This window comes from Phocoena sinus, chromosome 9 (genome assembly GCF_008692025.1).
Source record: "Phocoena sinus isolate mPhoSin1 chromosome 9, mPhoSin1.pri, whole genome shotgun sequence".
In the NCBI taxonomy this organism is placed as follows: Eukaryota; Metazoa; Chordata; class Mammalia; order Artiodactyla; family Phocoenidae; genus Phocoena; species Phocoena sinus.
The window spans coordinates 17,770,563-17,788,989 of record NC_045771.1 but is presented as its reverse complement, the minus strand read 5'-3'; the positions used below and the strand labels follow the sequence as shown (position 1 = coordinate 17,788,989).

General features: G+C 35.6%; 1 protein-coding gene across 7 annotated transcripts in view; it reads right to left on the bottom strand.

The window, feature by feature from the left end:
- Nucleotides 1-18,427, bottom strand: part of CNOT4 (CCR4-NOT transcription complex subunit 4) — a 142,586-nt gene that overhangs the window by 49,877 nt on the left and 74,282 nt on the right. For 4 of the 7 annotated variants that reach the window (XM_032642619.1, XM_032642625.1, XM_032642622.1 and 1 more), the window contains exons 3-7: nucleotides 16,821-17,018; nucleotides 9,636-9,722; nucleotides 8,769-8,870; nucleotides 7,903-8,028; nucleotides 5,021-5,154 (exon numbers count right to left, since the gene is read on the bottom strand). In XM_032642619.1, the coding sequence (XP_032498510.1) occupies nucleotides 5,021-5,154; nucleotides 7,903-8,028; nucleotides 8,769-8,870; nucleotides 9,636-9,722; nucleotides 16,821-17,018 (647 nt within the window). The remainder of the gene's footprint in view (nucleotides 1-5,020; nucleotides 5,155-7,902; nucleotides 8,029-8,768; nucleotides 8,871-9,635; nucleotides 9,723-16,820; nucleotides 17,019-18,427) is intronic. The other 3 variants (XM_032642626.1, XM_032642621.1, XM_032642623.1) reach the window with 1 other exon arrangement.

Genomic DNA, 18,427 nt, shown 5'->3' with positions numbered 1-18,427 from the left:
AAATAAAAGTAGGGAAATGCAAATCATTTACCTATTTCAAAAATGGGAATGCCTTTCTGGGGATCCATTTTACAAAAAAAAATGTAGGCTACCTTTCATGGCACTTGGCCATACTTTGAGAATTACTGCTTTACACTGCTCCTCCTCCAGAAAAATTTAGACACACACACACACACACACACACACACACACACACACACACACACACATTTTACATAAAATTTCAGAGTTCACAGATACTCAGAAGCCTATGCGTGATTTAACACGCTCTACTGAGACTATTTTGTACAAGTTTCTGGACCATATCCTTTCTAAATCTCAGGGATTTACCAAATGATGTTAGGACAGAAGAACAGGATTCACGCAGTGACTACCCCCATTCTGCTAAATAAATAAGGCACTCTGGCTATGGTTTCCGTCTATCAGAGCTTATATTTGACTTTCAATAAAAATATAGCTGTATATATTTTTTAAAGATGTACATTTTCCTTCAATGTGATAAAAACTGACAAATTTCTATAGAAGTTTTCCATTCATCTTTTCTTTAGCTTATCCTCTACTGCCACCAATCTGTGGTTTAGGGAAGGTTTTGCTTAACCTTCCTTGGAATTTATAGTACATCCACTATATTTAAGCCTTAAGTACCAGAGACCTTTAAGGTCAAACTACATACAGTTATGGCATAGTTTCATTTAATTGATTTAGTTTGATTCATGTCAGAGTTTTTAATTCATGTTAGAGTCTTAAATTTCACCTATTCTAGACTAAGAAATGGCAGAGTGGGAGAATGAGCTTGGGCTTAAAAGTGACAGAGACTTTAGGTCAGAATCTGGTCTATCACTTATTTGTGTAGGATACTGGTAAATTACCTAAACTCTCTGAGACTTAGTATTCTTGCCAGTAGTAAAATACCAATGATGGCTACCACAGAGGACTACTGAGGAGATTAAATGAACACAGAAGACACCAAATTTCTGTTCAACCCTCTTTCTACCTAAATCTAAAGCTGAACATCTTGATTCCTTCAACGGTGGCTTCTTTGAGCCACATAAAGTCAGAACCACTTACCTTGAGTGATCTGCACACCCCATAATCTGTCCCCCACATACTTGTAGGTAGGCCTATGCACTGTCCTGGGCATACAGCAGCCATCTAGCTACTACTATTCCTGTCTCAGTCTTCACAGTTGGTGCACAAATAGTGCCTCAATGTAAATAAAGGTATCTCAAAGCCCCAAACTTAAAAACAAAATATCCAGTCCACAAGCATCACTACTGCATGGCTCCCTTACTCCCCATTCTTTACATTTGTAGTCATCATTTCAAAGTAACTTACTAATATAGAAAAACAGCATATCTACAGTCAATACTCAATCTGACTAATACACTCTCAAACTCATAATAATGGGGATGTGTGTGTGAAGAACAAATGACACACATCCTCTAATTTATTATTCAAGTGAGACAGGAATAAGACATATTATAGAAAATTTCACTTACTAATATTAATGTGCATCATGGGACCATGTCAGGGTTCAGTGACGATTAGTAGCTATGATACTTTTAATATTTGTACTCTGGATTAATTACAAATGAAAAAAGTACATTTTAAGTTTAATGTCAATCTATAAAGTTCCAAGTTTTGCTTTCTTGCAATTCTTCTAAAACTGCTACTCACTACTCAGGAATGCCAAGAAAAGAGGAAAAGGAACCATTCTTTTTCTTTGTGTCCCTGGAAAGTCTAATTCTCAATTTATCTTGAATAAGAAAAATGTTCTCTGTAGGGTAGGACCATAGAAAGAGTTGTACGGCTCATCTTTCTAACTTGGCAGACTAAACTTATCTACAAATTTATATAACTTTATACAAACTTATCTACAAATTCATCCCTACCACTGTACCTTGTATGGTGGCAACGTAGAAATGAAGACCAAAGCAGACTTTCAGTAATACTGACAGTCAAACTTACTCTCTTACAGGGGTTAGCATGGAAAGAAAACAAACTATAGGAGCTGCCAAAAAACCAAAACAACAAACCCACAACTCTCTGTAACCTGGGCCATTAACTGTCCTTAATAAATTTGGGGGACTTGCATTAAACAAACAAAAAACAACCCTTCTCCCTCCCCCCAAAACCTTCCTGTATCATGTACTTATGAAAAGCAAAGGTAACTATGTCAAAATTTATTCTGGTCCCTGCTGAAGTTCAGTTGCACTGGTTTTGGGCAAAGTTATCAAATGGGAATACTGTTTTAAATTCCCCTTTTTCTTCTTTTTTTCCTCTACAACTTGTGGCTGCTATAACACTCCTCTCCTGTTACTGAAACAGTTACAAATGTGCTCTGACTACACTTTATATGAAGGCAAAGTCAATAAAATATTAGTAAATCTATTAATAAGGGATCACACAAAAAATAAAGAAAGCTAACTACTGTTAAAACGCTAAAAAGACATTTGTAAATTCCAATTTTCACTTCCAATCTAAAGAAAAAAGCTCAATAAATTAAAAATAGCAAGATATTTTCCCATTGTGATTAAAAATTTATCTCAAATAAATGGTTAAAATCATATTTAAGAGTGAATAAAACACTGGAGAGATCTCTATAAAAGTAATGCAACAGGATGCCTGTTACCACCACTTTCTAACACTGTTCTTTAATTTTTAGCCTAGGGATTCTCAAGTAGGCAGAGATGATGGTGGGAGATCCGATTTTAAAATGCAGGGAAAAGACCAAAAAAAATCTTCCCTGAGAGACACAAAAGGCTTAAATAGAGAGATATACCACATTAATGGTTGAGAGGATTCAATGTTATACTGTAGAATATAAATTCTCCCAAAATTGATCTATAAATTCAAGTATTTTGAAACAAACAGACTTGGTCAACTAATGGGAGAAGCCAGTCTATATACCGCACAGAAAACACTTAAATACCAATAAAACATGGCAAAGAGATACGAATTCACAATGCATAAGTTCACTATATTAATCAACTATAAATCAAAATGAGATTTTTTGTTTATCGAATTGGTAAATGTGCAAAAAAAAATACTCAATTCAAGTAAACAGGTACTCACAATCATTGACTCAGAGGTTCTAAGAGCATCAAAACTATAACCAAAATGTTTACATGAAAAAATGTTCATCACAGTATTATAAATAATAGCACCAAAATGAAAGTAAGATAATATACATCAGCAGGAGACTGGTTTAATAAATTTTAAATACTCACATATAATGGAATACTACACAGTCATAAAAATTGCTTTCATAACATGGGAAAATATTCATAATAATGGGTATTAAGTTTTAAAATGTAACAAACCAATGTGTTTTGTGTATATATACATTCACAGGAAGGAAAAGGACTACAAGGAAATATACACTGCAAGGAAGATACATCAAATCATTTTCAGTGAAAACGTCTGAGTATTGAGCTCACATGCAATTTTTACTTTCTTCTTTATGCTTTTGTATATTTTTCAGATTTCCTTCAATAGAAACATGACTTTTATATTCAGGGAATAACAAATGTAGCAAAGAGATCATCTAAATTTTACGTTTCTGCTCTGAATTCTCAAGGGGCTCTAAACCAGAATATGACTTTAATTAGAATGACAACACTTTTAATGAGAATAAAGATGTGTATTTAAAAGCATCTGAAATAAATTTTTACTACAATAACCTCATTCTTATATAATGCACTACAGAGTTAGCAACCAATGAGGTAAATAATAGCATAGGTTCGTAATAAAATAAACATACAGGGTGGGGACAAAAAGATCAACGGAAAGGGTCAAAGCTTATCAACCCAAAAAGATTTTAAACTTAGCTTTTATCCTTAGCTTTGATAAAACAAGTTTCACATAGTTTACTATATAGTAATTTTATGTTTTGCTCTATGGCCTCATATATTTATATACACATGTACATATGTGTGTGCAAATAAATAGGAAGTATTTAAATTTGAATTGCCTTTATAAATAATCTTTACTATCAAAGTGAATAAACTTAACAAGGACTTCAAGAATTTAAATACAAGAATAAGTTTTGAAGAAACTGACTCTGATAACGATTCATGTAGTTATTATTAGCTATGTTTAAAAAATGGCCCTTACATTATTTTAGTGCTAAATAAACATGGGACTACAATGGGACTATGTAATAACCAGACATTTAAAACATCACTTAAACGAATTTAACTTTGGAATAAATTTTTTTAAAAAGAAAATCGACCTATTTAAATTAATTACAGCTATTTACTTTAAATGAATTCACTTTACAGAAGTCAGACTTATTAAAAAAAAAAAAGATCCTGACACATCAAACTTAAGGTACATTCAGAATAAAGTATAACCCCCAAATTATCGTTTTATTAATCATACCATTTTCTCACAGGCCATAACCAAATACAATCCAAGATGTGAAGATCACCATATCAGAATAAGACTCAATACATAAAATTATAAATTTGTTTAAACATCAACAGAATATAGGTCTACGCAAAAATAAGTTGTCTCCAAGATGAATAAGATCTGAATATGGGATACCCTCCTCACTCAGAGGACATAAGACTTTGGTGATTCCTGAGACTAGACAACCATGAATACTTCTATCCCCAACAAAAAATGCTTCAGATAACGCCCACTGTCCCTTTTACAGTGTTTTCCCCCTCATTACATCAGGAGGGAAACCCCAATTAGGTGACAAGAGCCTTTTAAATAGCCCACGTCTCTTAATTTCCTTTTTATCAAGGAGAGTGTTCCCAGGGCTCAGGGTAGTCTGCAAATCAATGCAAAGGGGCAGCATCAAGAGGCTCATCTGCAGTATTACGAGGGAGCAGCAGGCAGCAAATATTCAAACCCAGAAATTGTGACTCAACATTTCCTATATAGTACAACAATTCTGCACAAATGACAGACACTGTCAAGAAGGATCCTGCCTGTAAAAGATGTAGAATGAAAAGAGAAGATTGACAGACGTGAAGGTAAGGTATCTGATTACACTAATATCGGTACTTACGTATCATACCTCTGCAGTGGTGTCACTTTGTTCTTATTCTTATCAACTGAACCCGTAGACAGCTGAAGAAAATTGGGGTTTAATTTATATAATTCTTGAAGTAGCTTCTGTTCATATTCTTGGTGTTTACCCGCCTAGTAGAAGAAGAAATTAAAACTGCAGTGGGACTCACAAAGTGGCTGGTATAAAATGCTGATGTACTTTATGAATTACTAAAGCTATTCTAAATAAAACACATAAGGATTTGTCATGGCGTCAGAGAAACCTGTGAGGAAAATGTCACAGAACTTCTAGACCAATGAAAGTTCTTGCAACAAAACTACAGGAGACATATTCCATTAACTAAGGCATTTCATCACCCACTTTATGTGGAGAAAAGAATATTAACAGACAACATTTTTGCTAGTTTAAAAAACTAGAGGGGCCCTTTTAAACTTACTTCCCCATCTTTCACATAAGAATTAAGTCTTCTAACAGGTCATTACAGAATTTTCTGAAAATCACTGAAAAATTAGTCTCTCTTTTTAGAAGATTGGTAAGTAACACACAGATGAAGAGTTTTACTATATTTTTCATTATACTAACACTAATTAGCACATTAATTTGTTTTTACATAAAAGTTAATATATTTTAAACTTTAGACCAGAGGATGGCAATTTAGAGCCAGCCACTTTGTTTTTATAAATAAAGTTTTACTGGAACACTCATGCTCATTCATTCATGTGTTATCTATGACCTCTTTTGTGCTACAACAGCAAAGTTGAGTAGTTGCTGCAGAGATCATATTCCCAGAAAACATAAAATATTCACTAACTGGCCCTTTACATAAAAAGTTTGTGAATCCCTGCTCTATACACAACAAAGACAACTCTGTATTTACTGGAGTTGGTAGCTGTCTATCAGAAGGCAGTGTCACAAATGTGATGGAATAAATCAGAAAGACTGACTGTGGAAACTAGGCACATACAAAAAATAAATTACAATACAATGAAATTACTCTGAATAACTTTTTACTACCTGCATGTATATTATGACTGCAATGACATTTTTTACTTACCTGCAGGGTTGTTAATTATTTTAAAAGTGTGGTCTAAATAGATGTTATGGGAAAACCAAAACCAGAACAGAACAGATCAAAGCAAAAACAAAACAATAAAAACAAGGGCAGTATCATCTAATTGAGCACAACTGTATCATATATATTGCACAATGCATTGCTCCCTGTTCTGAGAGGGCTCTTGCCTGTTCACCTGGGTCTATAAATATTTCATATGGTACTAAATTTTGAGTTATGCAGTAACAAGGAAAGATCTGGTTTTTGCCATGATATAATTTGCTCAAGTTTCCTTTCTACATTGACAAAGTGTTTTAACGAGGAAACCCCTTTTCAAAGTAATTCTGAACTAAGATAAAGAAGAGCAAGATGAATTCAGGACAACAATATGAAATGAATTTTAAATTGTTAAGAAAAAACACAGTTTAGATGCGGATTTTACATCTTTAAAACATAAAAAGCCCTGAAAATTCTTTCTGCAAGCAATACTTCAGGAGATATTATGGCTTTCGTTAGCCACAAAGAGCTCAAATTGGTATTCAAATGATTTAACAGGGGCAGTTCATAGAGACAAGTTAAATCCCATTACAAATAAATTCTAAGGGACTGTCCATCCATGTCCTTTTACTCTTCAATAATACTTAAGTGAGATCAACTGGGGCTTAGAAATTCCTTGACAGAGATTTTCATTGTAATAGTACCCATAGGTAAAGCACAGTTCCCACTAGTCAAAATTCAGCATGAAATGGTTCAACCTTAGACTTCATCCAAAATAAGAAAAAAATCAAGATGCATTTATTGGATAAGCAAGAAATAAGTAAGTCATCCATCCCCGTTAAATATCACAGAGAACTTATTTTAACACTGTTTTTAGATCATAAAGACAATACATACTGTCAAGAAATCCCAATATATTTATTATAATGGGATTTAATCTGTAGTAACTCCAAGTCAAAAAAGGTAATATTTCATTTCATTTAACAATCTGCTCTGAAAGGAGCCCCTCCTAGACTGTCTCTAGTTTGACTTGGAGAATGAAAGGCAGTAATCAATGCCCCCCACCTTCTAAATGAGAAGTATTCCTGCAAAAGTCCACAGCAACAATCTGAAGTCCTCACCTATAACAGGGAAGTGCAGTATTGTGCTTTGGCATAATCCTCATTTAATATGCCGTATGGTCAACATTTTTACTTGTAAAGGCATGTTTATACTACAAATTGAAAGGAGACAGGAGAACAGGAAATGTAAAAAAGAACACAGGAAAATAAGCCTTCAATTCACCCTTTACAGGACACTGACTCACTGGATACTTTCATGGGAAGAATCATTTTATAAAAATAATGTTAGCTTTTCAGCAGCATCTAATAGAGTATTATTTTCTAGCATACTCTGTGAAGAGTAGAGATGGGGTGGGGGACCTCATAATTACAATATCCCACTTAGCTTTCATTTTGCTGACATTTCCCCTAAAGTAGCATTTACCAAAATGCTTTCCTTGGTCAATTAAGTCCTGGTTGTACATAACCCTCTGGGATATGTATTAACATATTAAAGACTCTAAGAAGTGTTGCTGGGGTTGGTGGGGGGAATCTATTTATCTTCATTAATCAAGCATTTTCAAACTTAGTGGACCACAGAACCACTTTTATTGTAACAATATCCTGCAGAACTGATATTCCATGGAACACTATGTATTTGGAAAATGCTACTTTAAAGTAATACCAGTTTAAAGAAAAAGAAAATTCTTAGTTTTTGCTTTTGTAATTTTAACTTATAAAGAAAAATACTTCCTTTTCTGCAAAGTTGATAATTCACATTACTTTACTACCTGCATTTCCTCTTTTGTGAAGCTGGCCGCCTCGTCCCCCAATTCATGTAGGTACATGCAGTCAGGCTTTGGACACTGCATATTCTTTAAGAAGTAACTGCAGTATTTTGTTGTACCTAGAGATGCCTGCAGCAAGAGGAGGAAAGCGGAGGGGGGAAGGGAAAAAGACCCAAAATGTGAACTGACACCACAATGAAAATTTCCGTATTTAGTGTTTTCATTTCACCTAAAATGAGGCACAGGCACAACAAAACAAAGTATGTCTGTGAATACTAGAGATCTAAACTATTATTAGCAGGATTTATTAAAGATGATGATCATTTAAAAGAACTAAAAAAAAAATCTCGGCCTATGGTTTCCAGAGCTTGAGCACCCAGATTATTCCCCTAGAGGTCAGAAGAGTAGAAAGACTGTTCCATGTCTCAAGTGGTTAGGCACATAAGGCAAATTCCTTTTTCTAATTATGCCATCCTTCTTCCACTTACTTAAAAGCATTGCTTGGGGGGACCCTTCATGCAAACCTGAACTGATCAATGCCCAAATATTTAAGGACAACAAATCAGAACAATTATCTATTTCTGACAAGGAGAGTAATAAATCCATTTTCACAAAATATGTGTAAATATAAGGAGATTTTTAAAGATTATCCCTTAATAATGAATGTGTTTACTCCTAGCTGGTAAAACAGGACCCTACATAGGTCAGCTATAAACAAATTAGCTGTCATAGGTTGGAATGGATGCCTAAGAAGCAATCTTCAAATTAGACTCCCTTCATGTAATATGTAAAAGCTACGCTCTTCTCTAGTTAATACATGTTATCCCTTCCCCCTTAAAAAAAAAAAAAAATCAAGAGGACCGTATTACCTTAAGTGTTCTGCCATCTACCACCACATTGTTGACACACTGTATGGCTCTGAGAGCATCTTCCGACCGGATATAGGTTACGTAAGCACTGGCGCTTGGACCCTAAAGTGAAAACCCACTGTTATTAGTATCAAATTCAACAAAAACTTAACAACAACAAAATTATCTTGCAACCTGCCTAAGGAATTCTAAAGGCCTTTACTACTACTTTCATTAATAATAATGACAATGATTAGAAGTAGTAGTAGCTTTGATTAAACCATATACTAGTTCATCTTAAGATAATCATACTTAATGAATTTTATCTGATTTTAAGTAGACTAAAATAAATATGAATAAAATATTATCTTTGGCTTGGCATCTATTTTTTTAAAAAGTCATCTGACAGGCTCGTCAAGGTTACAATAAAACATACTTTGAAAGTTAGATTAAAAAAAAATAAGATTTGAAGACAGTGTCAAACTATGTTCTCCCCAAAATAAATGCAGTCTGTAAGCGTATTCTATCTGCTAATACCAGCATAACAAAGATGCTGTATTAAGTTCACAATATCTCAAAACATTATTAATTAGAAATCATTATATAATTTAACTGCCTGATAATAGACTCAATTCCCCCTCCCCTTCAAACCACCACTAGATCTATGTTTTACTATTTCCGTCTTATTACTATCAATTCACAGTTAAGTCCTGAAAAGGTCAAATAAGCACCAAAAATTCCCCCACCCCACCAACAGAGGTCACTACACTGCTTAAATCTTTGACCCTTAAGCTTTCTAATCACAGAAAGCAAGTTTTCCTTCTGAGCAGCCCAGGTCAAGCCCAGACCATAGGGAGGAAAGGCAAAAATCCCTTTATAATTAGTTACCTGTGAGCCTGCATATGATGTGCTATTATTGATGACAACTTTATGTATTTTACCAAACTTCCCAAAATATTCTGGTCGTTTTAAAACCTATAAAAGAAGAAGAAATAAGGTATAAACTGTCTCCATTTCATCAACTTTATCCTTACAATGGGGACATATACCATCCCTCTTCAGTGAAAATAAAATAATTTTTAAAGTTTTCTAGTAAATGTGACTACTTCCTAATTACAATTTGTGTGGTTAACCTACAGGAAAACATCAACAAAGTCTAAAAGCTATTCTTTATTGACCCACTGAATAGAAACTGAGACTTACTAAGTTCAGTATTATCTATTACATTCTAATATCTACACCAATAATCTAAGGGATTTTAGCTTCACAGTATTCTTAAACACAAAACAGATCAAATATCTTAACCACATTTTCATTAATAGATGATCATTATAAGAAAGTAATTCTCAGAACAATGACCAAGATTATGTATTAAACAGAAACAGAAACTCAAGAACAGACACCAGTAGAGACAGTCTTTACTCATAAATCTATTGTATATAATATTTTATATATATTAAAGCATTGTTTATAAGTTATGCATTCCAAATATGGTAACAGAATGTTCTTCAAACTTCTATGCTTTATTACTCTGTGTGTGTCAATAAATTTTCCTTATGTCAATTTCACCATTTCTCAACTGTCTCCTGTTTTTTTTCTCTCTTTTTCCTAATAAATAACAAATGTGAGGTTATGGATGAAAAAAAAAAACTGGGGAAACAAATTTATACAATATTTTCTCTACTACCTGGTTACTTCTTTGTGGTCATTTTCCCTCATACTTGTGTCATCTCCTTTATTATGTGATCACTATATGCATTCACTTAGCTTTTCTAAAACTTACTTAACCTTGGCTAACCTGATACAAAAACCTCTCTCATGATTTGCAACTACCTCAAAATTAAATTTGTTCTTTTCCTAGAATTCATCTATAGACCTACTGTTCCTACAATCTCTCCAAATAGCAAGCTCTCTCTCAATGAAAGCTATTTTTTTAAAAAATCTTTATTGGGGTATAATTGCTTTACAATGGTGTGTTAGTTTCTGCTTTATAACAAAGTGAATCAGTTATACATATACATATGTTCCCATATCTCTTCCCTCTTGCGTCTCCCTCCTTCCCACCCTCCCTATCCCACCCCTCCAGGCAGTCACAAAGCACCGAGCTGATCTCCCTGTGCTATGAGGCTGCTTCCCACTCAATGAAAGCTTTATGCACATATCTGTTCAAGTGTGTGCAAAGTATCCTTTTCAAATACTCTTACACTCTTGATAATATTCTCACATACTTGCACCTTAGCTAATATGTTCTGCATCTGACAGAACCAAAGCTTTGTGAAACAGTCTGTGATTGGGGGTGTCATTAATTCTTAACAGTTTTCAACTTGATTTATTTAAAATTTTTTACCTTATTTTATTTTAGGTCTTTATAAGTATAGGGTTTAGGCCTTATGTTTTCTACAGCCAATTTTAATGGATTAGAAGGTGAAGTGACTACATTGGCTTTCAATCTTTCTTCTACCCAAATCCCCCAAGGGATATGGCGGTAAGTGTGGTAAAGGCAATGACTCTTGGGTTGTTCACAAAAAAGTCTTAGAATAGAGGGTTAGGGAAGAGTATACCTTGAAAAGCTTTCTGGCCAGTGGAGTACAGAACTGTATTCAATATTCCAGCTTGATGCATACCAACTCAGCAAAAGGCCTCAGCCAAAATACCTGCTTCAAAGGATTCAGGCTGGTTACAAGTTGTGCTGCATCAGCAGCTCATATCATATCCAAGTTTACGGCAGTAGTTCTCAATAAAGGCAGCATCAAGGGAAGCTGGAGCATTGTGGAACTCTGTGGGAGCTTTTATTAGGGGAGGTTGTCAAAGTAACTGGGAGACACTATTCGTGTTCAGTGGATGGGAGCCAGGGAAAGCTTACAGCACTCAGGCTAGCCCTGTACCACAAAGAATTGTCCTGCACCACTTTTGAATGTTCTACAAGACATTCATCTAGCTGAGAGGCCTGTTTACAATTAAGTGAACCTAGAAACAAATTATAAACATAAAGTAGTTCCCCACAGTTTTGACATATGTTGAATTTAAAAGCAAATAGTGTGTAATTAAGGGACTACCACAAGTGCTTTGTTTGAAATTTTACTAAGCATTGCTTCAGAAAAATCACATCATTGGCACTTCATGGTACCTGAGGTGCCAATACATACACCTGTAACAATCTGCCTTTGTAGTTGTCATATTCACAGTGATTCTACAAACAGATGCAAGCACCTATTTTATAACATACTGGAAAAAAAGTACTTTACAAACTTATATATGCATACAAGTCATTTGAGAATCTAGTTAAAATACATATTTCAGACCCTGAGAGTCCGCATAATTAAGCTCCCAGGTGATACTAATGCTACCAGCCCAGCGGCCACACCTTGAGTAGCAAGGTTCTAGAGCAGAGCTACCGAAGTATTTACATGCAGAAATAGTCTTTTTATAATTTTTAATTTCTCCTTCATTTTTTTCAAATTATGTATCTACACAGACAGATATTATCAAGAAGTCATTGCATGAAACTTAAAGGGTGTTATAAAATATAAGTTTAAAAAAAAGTGGGTCTGAAAAGGTTAAAAGCTGGCTTATGGAAATAAATTCTGGCCAGTATTTGAGTAACACCTTCATAACAACATAAGATTTGTACATAATTACACTGAGCAGCCAGAATAATATTTTCAAAGCACAAATCTAGCCATGTCATTCTGTTCTTAAGAATAGTGAATAGCTTCCCATTGCCTTTAAGATAAAGTGCAAACTCGTTAGCATGTTTTAAAAGCCCTTCATTATCCCTTACCACTTACCTTGTCAGCCTCCTCTCACCATTTCACTCTAATTTTCCAGCCAAACAAATCATTTGCAGACTGAGCTCTTTCTCATCCAGAAGCATTTGTATAATTCCTGTACCTGAAGCACTTTACCCCAGAGATAGCAGGAGAGTACACAACTTCCCCCCAAGGTCAGGTACCATCTCTTGTGCCTCCACAGCACACAGCACTCCTCATAGTGTACTGTTGCTTTTATAAATAAACAGGGGCTACCTTTTTATTGGTTTATGTTCAATGTCTTACACAATGCCTGGCACACTGTAGGTACTTAATAAATGCTTATTGAAAAATTAAACTGTCTTAGTATTGAACAAAAAGAGTAACATGGGGGACTTCCCTTGTGGTCCAGTGATTAAGAATCCGCCTTCCAATGCAGGGGATGAGGGTTCGATCCCTGGTCAGGGAACTAAGATCCCACATGCTGCAGGGCAACTAAGCCCACACGCTGCAACTAAGACCCAACACAGCCAAATAAATAAATAAATACAGATCTAAATCTTAAAAAAAAAAAAAAGAATAACATGGATGTAAAACACTAGTGGGCCTTAATGTATTAGAAAATGGCCTATGGCTGATAAGAAATGGTTTGCCCAGGCAAGGGAAATTTAAATAATTTAGACGCTCTATATTAAGTTGCACATTACAGATTCTGTCTGAACATAAGTCAACGAGCAAAACAATACTCTAGTAAATAAAAAAGGTAAAGAGTATGGGTAGCAGGCAGAACTCCCTGCATATCGCCACATTACCCATATATTTAATGTCCTATATTTACTTCACAGTGAGCTAACTTTAGTACTCATTACCATATAAAAGGCCACATGATAGAAGTATAAATTCCCAATGGCATACCTAATGTGTAAAATGTCTTCCTATATATTCTTTGAGAACACAGTCAAGTGTTCATGAACACCACAGAGAAAATAAAAAATGTGGTAAGCAGATGGAAGGATGGATGGATAAATGGACAGATGGAGGAACAACAGACCATTCACTGGTGTAAAATACATTGGAATAGGAGCTCTAAGACCAGGGAGGGGAGGATGGGGGTGGGTTTCTAGCCCTGGCTCTGCTATGAAATAGCTGAGTGATCCTAGGCAAGTCACTCAACTTCCTTGTGCCTCGGTTTCCCTTTTGTAAAATGAAATGTTTGCGTCTTTAAAGTCTTTCAGTTCCTCAAACAAGCTGCTCTTTCACGCAGTCACGAACCTGAAACATCCTTGTCCTTATTCGCTGCCCAGCTAATTCCTAATCATTTTTAATCATCCTTTCCGCAGGGAGGCTTTTTGTGGATCTCTGTACTAGCTAAATTCCCCACTGTTACATGTTCTCAAAAAGCCCTGTACTTCCGTTTATAAATGCTCAGCATGCTTACAAGGACTTAATTCTGTCTTCTCCACTGTCTGTAAGCTTGTACGGGTAGAGACTGTCTGCTTGCTAAACCACTTCATCTCCAACATCAAAGTACCTAACAGATTGTAAGTATTCAAGAGTTAATTTATAGAATGAATGAATTAGGTTCTGACAATATAAATTTTTAGGATTTAGGAGATGATTACCTCTAATCATTACCTCTAATTACCATATCTTCTAAGATAGTTTTTTTTTTCTATTGAGCGATAAATAAATACATTTGACTATCAATCTTGGCATGAAGTTTTCAGATGTACAAAAATTATTTTCAAAACAAGCTTTAAATTTTCCTAAATGTTCCTGTTTTGCTAATCAGAATTCAGTCAAATATCAAACTGTCATCATCCAAAAATAAGTAAATCACAGGGATCTTCTTTGTCTCAAAAGTTACCCTAACAATTTGAAACTTCGAGTTTTCTAATGAAGCTGACTTTAACTTTTCCAATCTGAAAGGGTTAGACAGTTACATTAAGAAAAATTTTAAAGATAATATTTAGAAGGAGTAGGATTTAATAACTAAAACACTAATCTCTGGTCTTCCTAGGCTTTCAAGAGAAATAAGAGAGAAAAACTAATGTTTAAGAAAATTCACGGGCTTCCCTGGTGGCGCAGTGGTTGAGAGTCCGCCTGCCGATGCAGGGGACACGGGTTCGTGCCCCGGTCAGGGAAGACCCCACACGCCGCGGAGCGGCTGGGCCCGTGAGCCATGGCAGCTGAGCCTGTGCGTCCGGAGCCTGTGCTCCGCAACGGGAGAGGCCACAACAGTGGGAGGCCCGTGTACTGCAAAAAAAAAAAAAGAAAATTCACTGTCCTCTCACCAAGCACAATGATTTCAAAAGTATAAAACCAGGACAGTGATTTTTAAGTATATTTAGACTCATCATAAAATGTTCTCTCTCACTAGCCAACCCCTAGATTAATTTCTTTCTGTGTAATAGTTCTTCAGATTAATCTTACTAACATCATGTTATTTGAAATGAAAATTAGAAATCTCTGTACATAAGTAAAAACAAACCACAGATTCTAAAGAAGAGGTAGGAAACCTATAATCCAAACATCAGACTGAGACTATGGCTTAATTTTATCCAGCCTTTGGGTATGCTCCAGTATGGTACTGGAGCTCTGTATGCCTCCAGTACCACAGGTGACTGGATTTTGTATTAAGAAAAGCAAGTACATCCATATCCAAGAGTTATAAAACCAAAATAAAAGTTCCATTAATTTACTGGAATAGCAGGAAATTCCCTGGTCACCTAGTGGTTAGGATTCCACGCTTTCACTGCCATGGCCCAGGTTCAGTCCCTGGTCAAGGAGCTGAGATCCTACAAGCTGCATGGTGCAGCAAAAAAAAAAAAAAAAAAAAAAAAAATTAGTAGGAATAAATAGAGGTAGGTAAATAAAAAATTTGCAGAGGCAAGAAATGCTCTCTGGTTGGAAAAAAAGTAGTGTTGAAAGAGGGAGACAGAAGCGTTGGGACAAAGTTGTGGCAGTGTTCAAGAGTGAAGTGGGATTCTGCCTGTCTGGGGAGTTAAGTATTAGATTTAGGAAAAAGGAAGAAGTGGCTGCTGAGGTTAAGTCATAGGCCTAAAATGAGCTCTCTCCTTATCATCTCTTATTAAAAAAGTCTTCTCCAGTATGAACCCTCTGACTTTGGAAAGAACGTCTCCGGAAGATCATGTAGCCCACTAATGCCAGCATCTCTGGACCCAGGTCCTAGTAATTCTTGAGCTGCCTCCACATTTATTACCAATGATAAAGCCTTCTTAGTAAGGTCACCCTGATTTTTCTCCTCTACTGATCATGAAGCCCTTCACAGCCTCAATACACAGTAAACTTATCAGCAATAAATATTTTTTATTGTCTCTAAACTCATTTGTACAAAATCAATGTATAGACACCTTAAATTTCCTCCTTCTGGGGCCTTTAGCCCGGTTAGCCAAGTTCAAAGATTCCCACCTCCCTAATCATATTCACTACAATCCTCCCTCTGATTGCGACCATCATGAGCATTACTTCAAACCCTTCTCAAGGAGTACTTTTGACAGATCCCCCAAATTCGGCTCTCTCCAACATTCTGGTTGCCAATCAGTTTCTATCTGCCTTCCCAACAATCTAGTCAGCACCTCCTGGTATATCAGAAACTAAAAGTTAGCAGATGTGCATCCATGGGCATCAAGGAAAGTTATGAGTTCAACATTATTCTAATAAGGCTGGTGGAGGAAGGAGAGAAAAGAGTTAAGTAATAAACAAAAGGGTTAAGACGTCCCCTGCCTCCAAACGAATGACAAAGAACCTGGTCCACAGTTTCCCTTCATCAAATTCTCCCTCTTTCCCCAAAACTGGCTTAAAATAAATGAGTAAAGAATGATGATACAGTATAGCAACAGTTCTATCACTGTTCTAAAACCGAGGTTCACTACTTGGGCACGATTTAAAAAAAAAAAACATGGATCTTTGGTGGGTTCATGAAACTGCATCTCCACTGTTGGTCCTTAATACAGCTACAGAGAAGAGGAAACACACAGAGTAGTCATGTCACATTAGCCTTAAGAGCAAAATAGAACCATTATCCAACTTTCACAGGTTATTAGCACTAAAGGGGACTTTAGAGATCTAGTTCAACTGCTTAGTTTTACAACTGAAGAAAATGAGCAGGAAGATTAATACGTTTGCCTAAGATCACAACTGGTCATTGGTTTCTTAGTGATTATTAAAAAAATATTTCCCATTTTCTCCTAAGTTTTAATATTTTCAGGTAAATCCTGCAGTTGGGCAGAGTCAGCTATTATTTCCAAATATACAAAAAGAAAAAATGCCAAGTTGAGAAAGAAAAGAGAAGAAGACTTACCTCTGGGTCTGCTAGGCGCTGAGACAGACCTACAACAAAGACGAGGTTTTTTTGTACAACACGTACACTAGCCAAATGTTTGCGATTTTCTGATATTTTCTGTTTTCTCTCATTTTGCTTCTGTTTTTTCTCATTCTTTATCCTTTGCAGTTCTTCCTGGGAGAGTGGTTTATAAACTGCTGGGTCTTCTGGATATGGCTGTAGGCATAAAACAAGTATAGAAGTTAGCATTAAATAAACAGAAAACTGTATGAATAACAATTATCAAATTCTGGATGATGTGTATGCACATCACATCTCCCTTTGTTACAACTCCCTTTTTATGAATCTTTTCAGTTTTTATTTAATAAAAGTTAAATGTTATATAGAATTGTTTTAAAATACTATTTAAACCACTTATTGTGCTGAAATTTGAAACATCACCAAAGGTTCTAAAATTTAAAACAACAATATTGGTATTCCCTACAATGCCTAGCACACAGTTTACAGGAAAATTAAGCTTCTAAGGTACTGTGTAAGAGGCAAAGAGTATAAGTTCTCTCATCTAAATATGGGTTTATGTATTACAATCAACAAATATTTAATGAAAACTTACTATGTGCTTGGAGATTAATGAAGTACTTATTCCTTAATACATTCCCAGTCTAAGGACACAGATGAGCAAATAAACAGCAATACATAGATCCTCTGGCCCAGGAGTTTGAACTTAGCTTCAACACTTATTATCCACGTGGTCTTAGACAAGTCAATTAAACTCTATGCCTCCATATCCTCATAAGTAAAATGAAAATAATCTTAAAGGCTGGTGTAAAAATAACACTCATAAAGCAATTATTATGTGTAACTGGCACACAGTAATCCCTCAATAAATACTAGTAATTACACTCTTACAATGGTTTCCTCTCTCACCATTATAATTTTGTTTTCATTCCTATTGCTAATGCCAAGACTACTGATGGCCTGAATAAGAGCTGTGGGCTCACACTGCCTGGCTTTGAATCTTGGATCATTCTTTACCAAGAGACCTTGGCAAAGTTATGTAATCTGTCTGCCTCAGTCTTCTATTCTGTAAAATGGGAATCAGAGTACTTTATTCAGAGGGTTTCTGTGAGAATTAAGAAAGACAACACACTTATAAAGTAATTAAAATTGTGTCCTGCACAGAAGCATTCAATAAGTCAGTTATTATAACAGCGAGCCCTCCATATCTGCAGGTTCCACATCCTCAGATTCAACTAACATGGACTGAAAATATTTTGAGGTAAAAAATTCCAGAAAGTTCCAAAAAAAACAAAACTTGAATTTGCCAAGCACCCAGCAACTGTTTACATAGCATTTACATTGTATTAGATATTATATGTAACCTAGAGATGATCTAAAGTATATGGGAGAAGAACCTAGGGGTAAGACAGGAATAAAGACGCAGACCTACTGGAGAACGGACTTGAGGATATGGGGAGGGGGAAGGGTGAGTTTTGACAGGGCGAGAGAGAGTCATGGACATATACACACTAACAAACGTAGTAAGGTAGATAGCTAGGGGGAAGCAGCCGCAAGGCACAGGGGTATTAGCTCGGGGCTTTGTGACAACCTGGAGGGGTGGGATG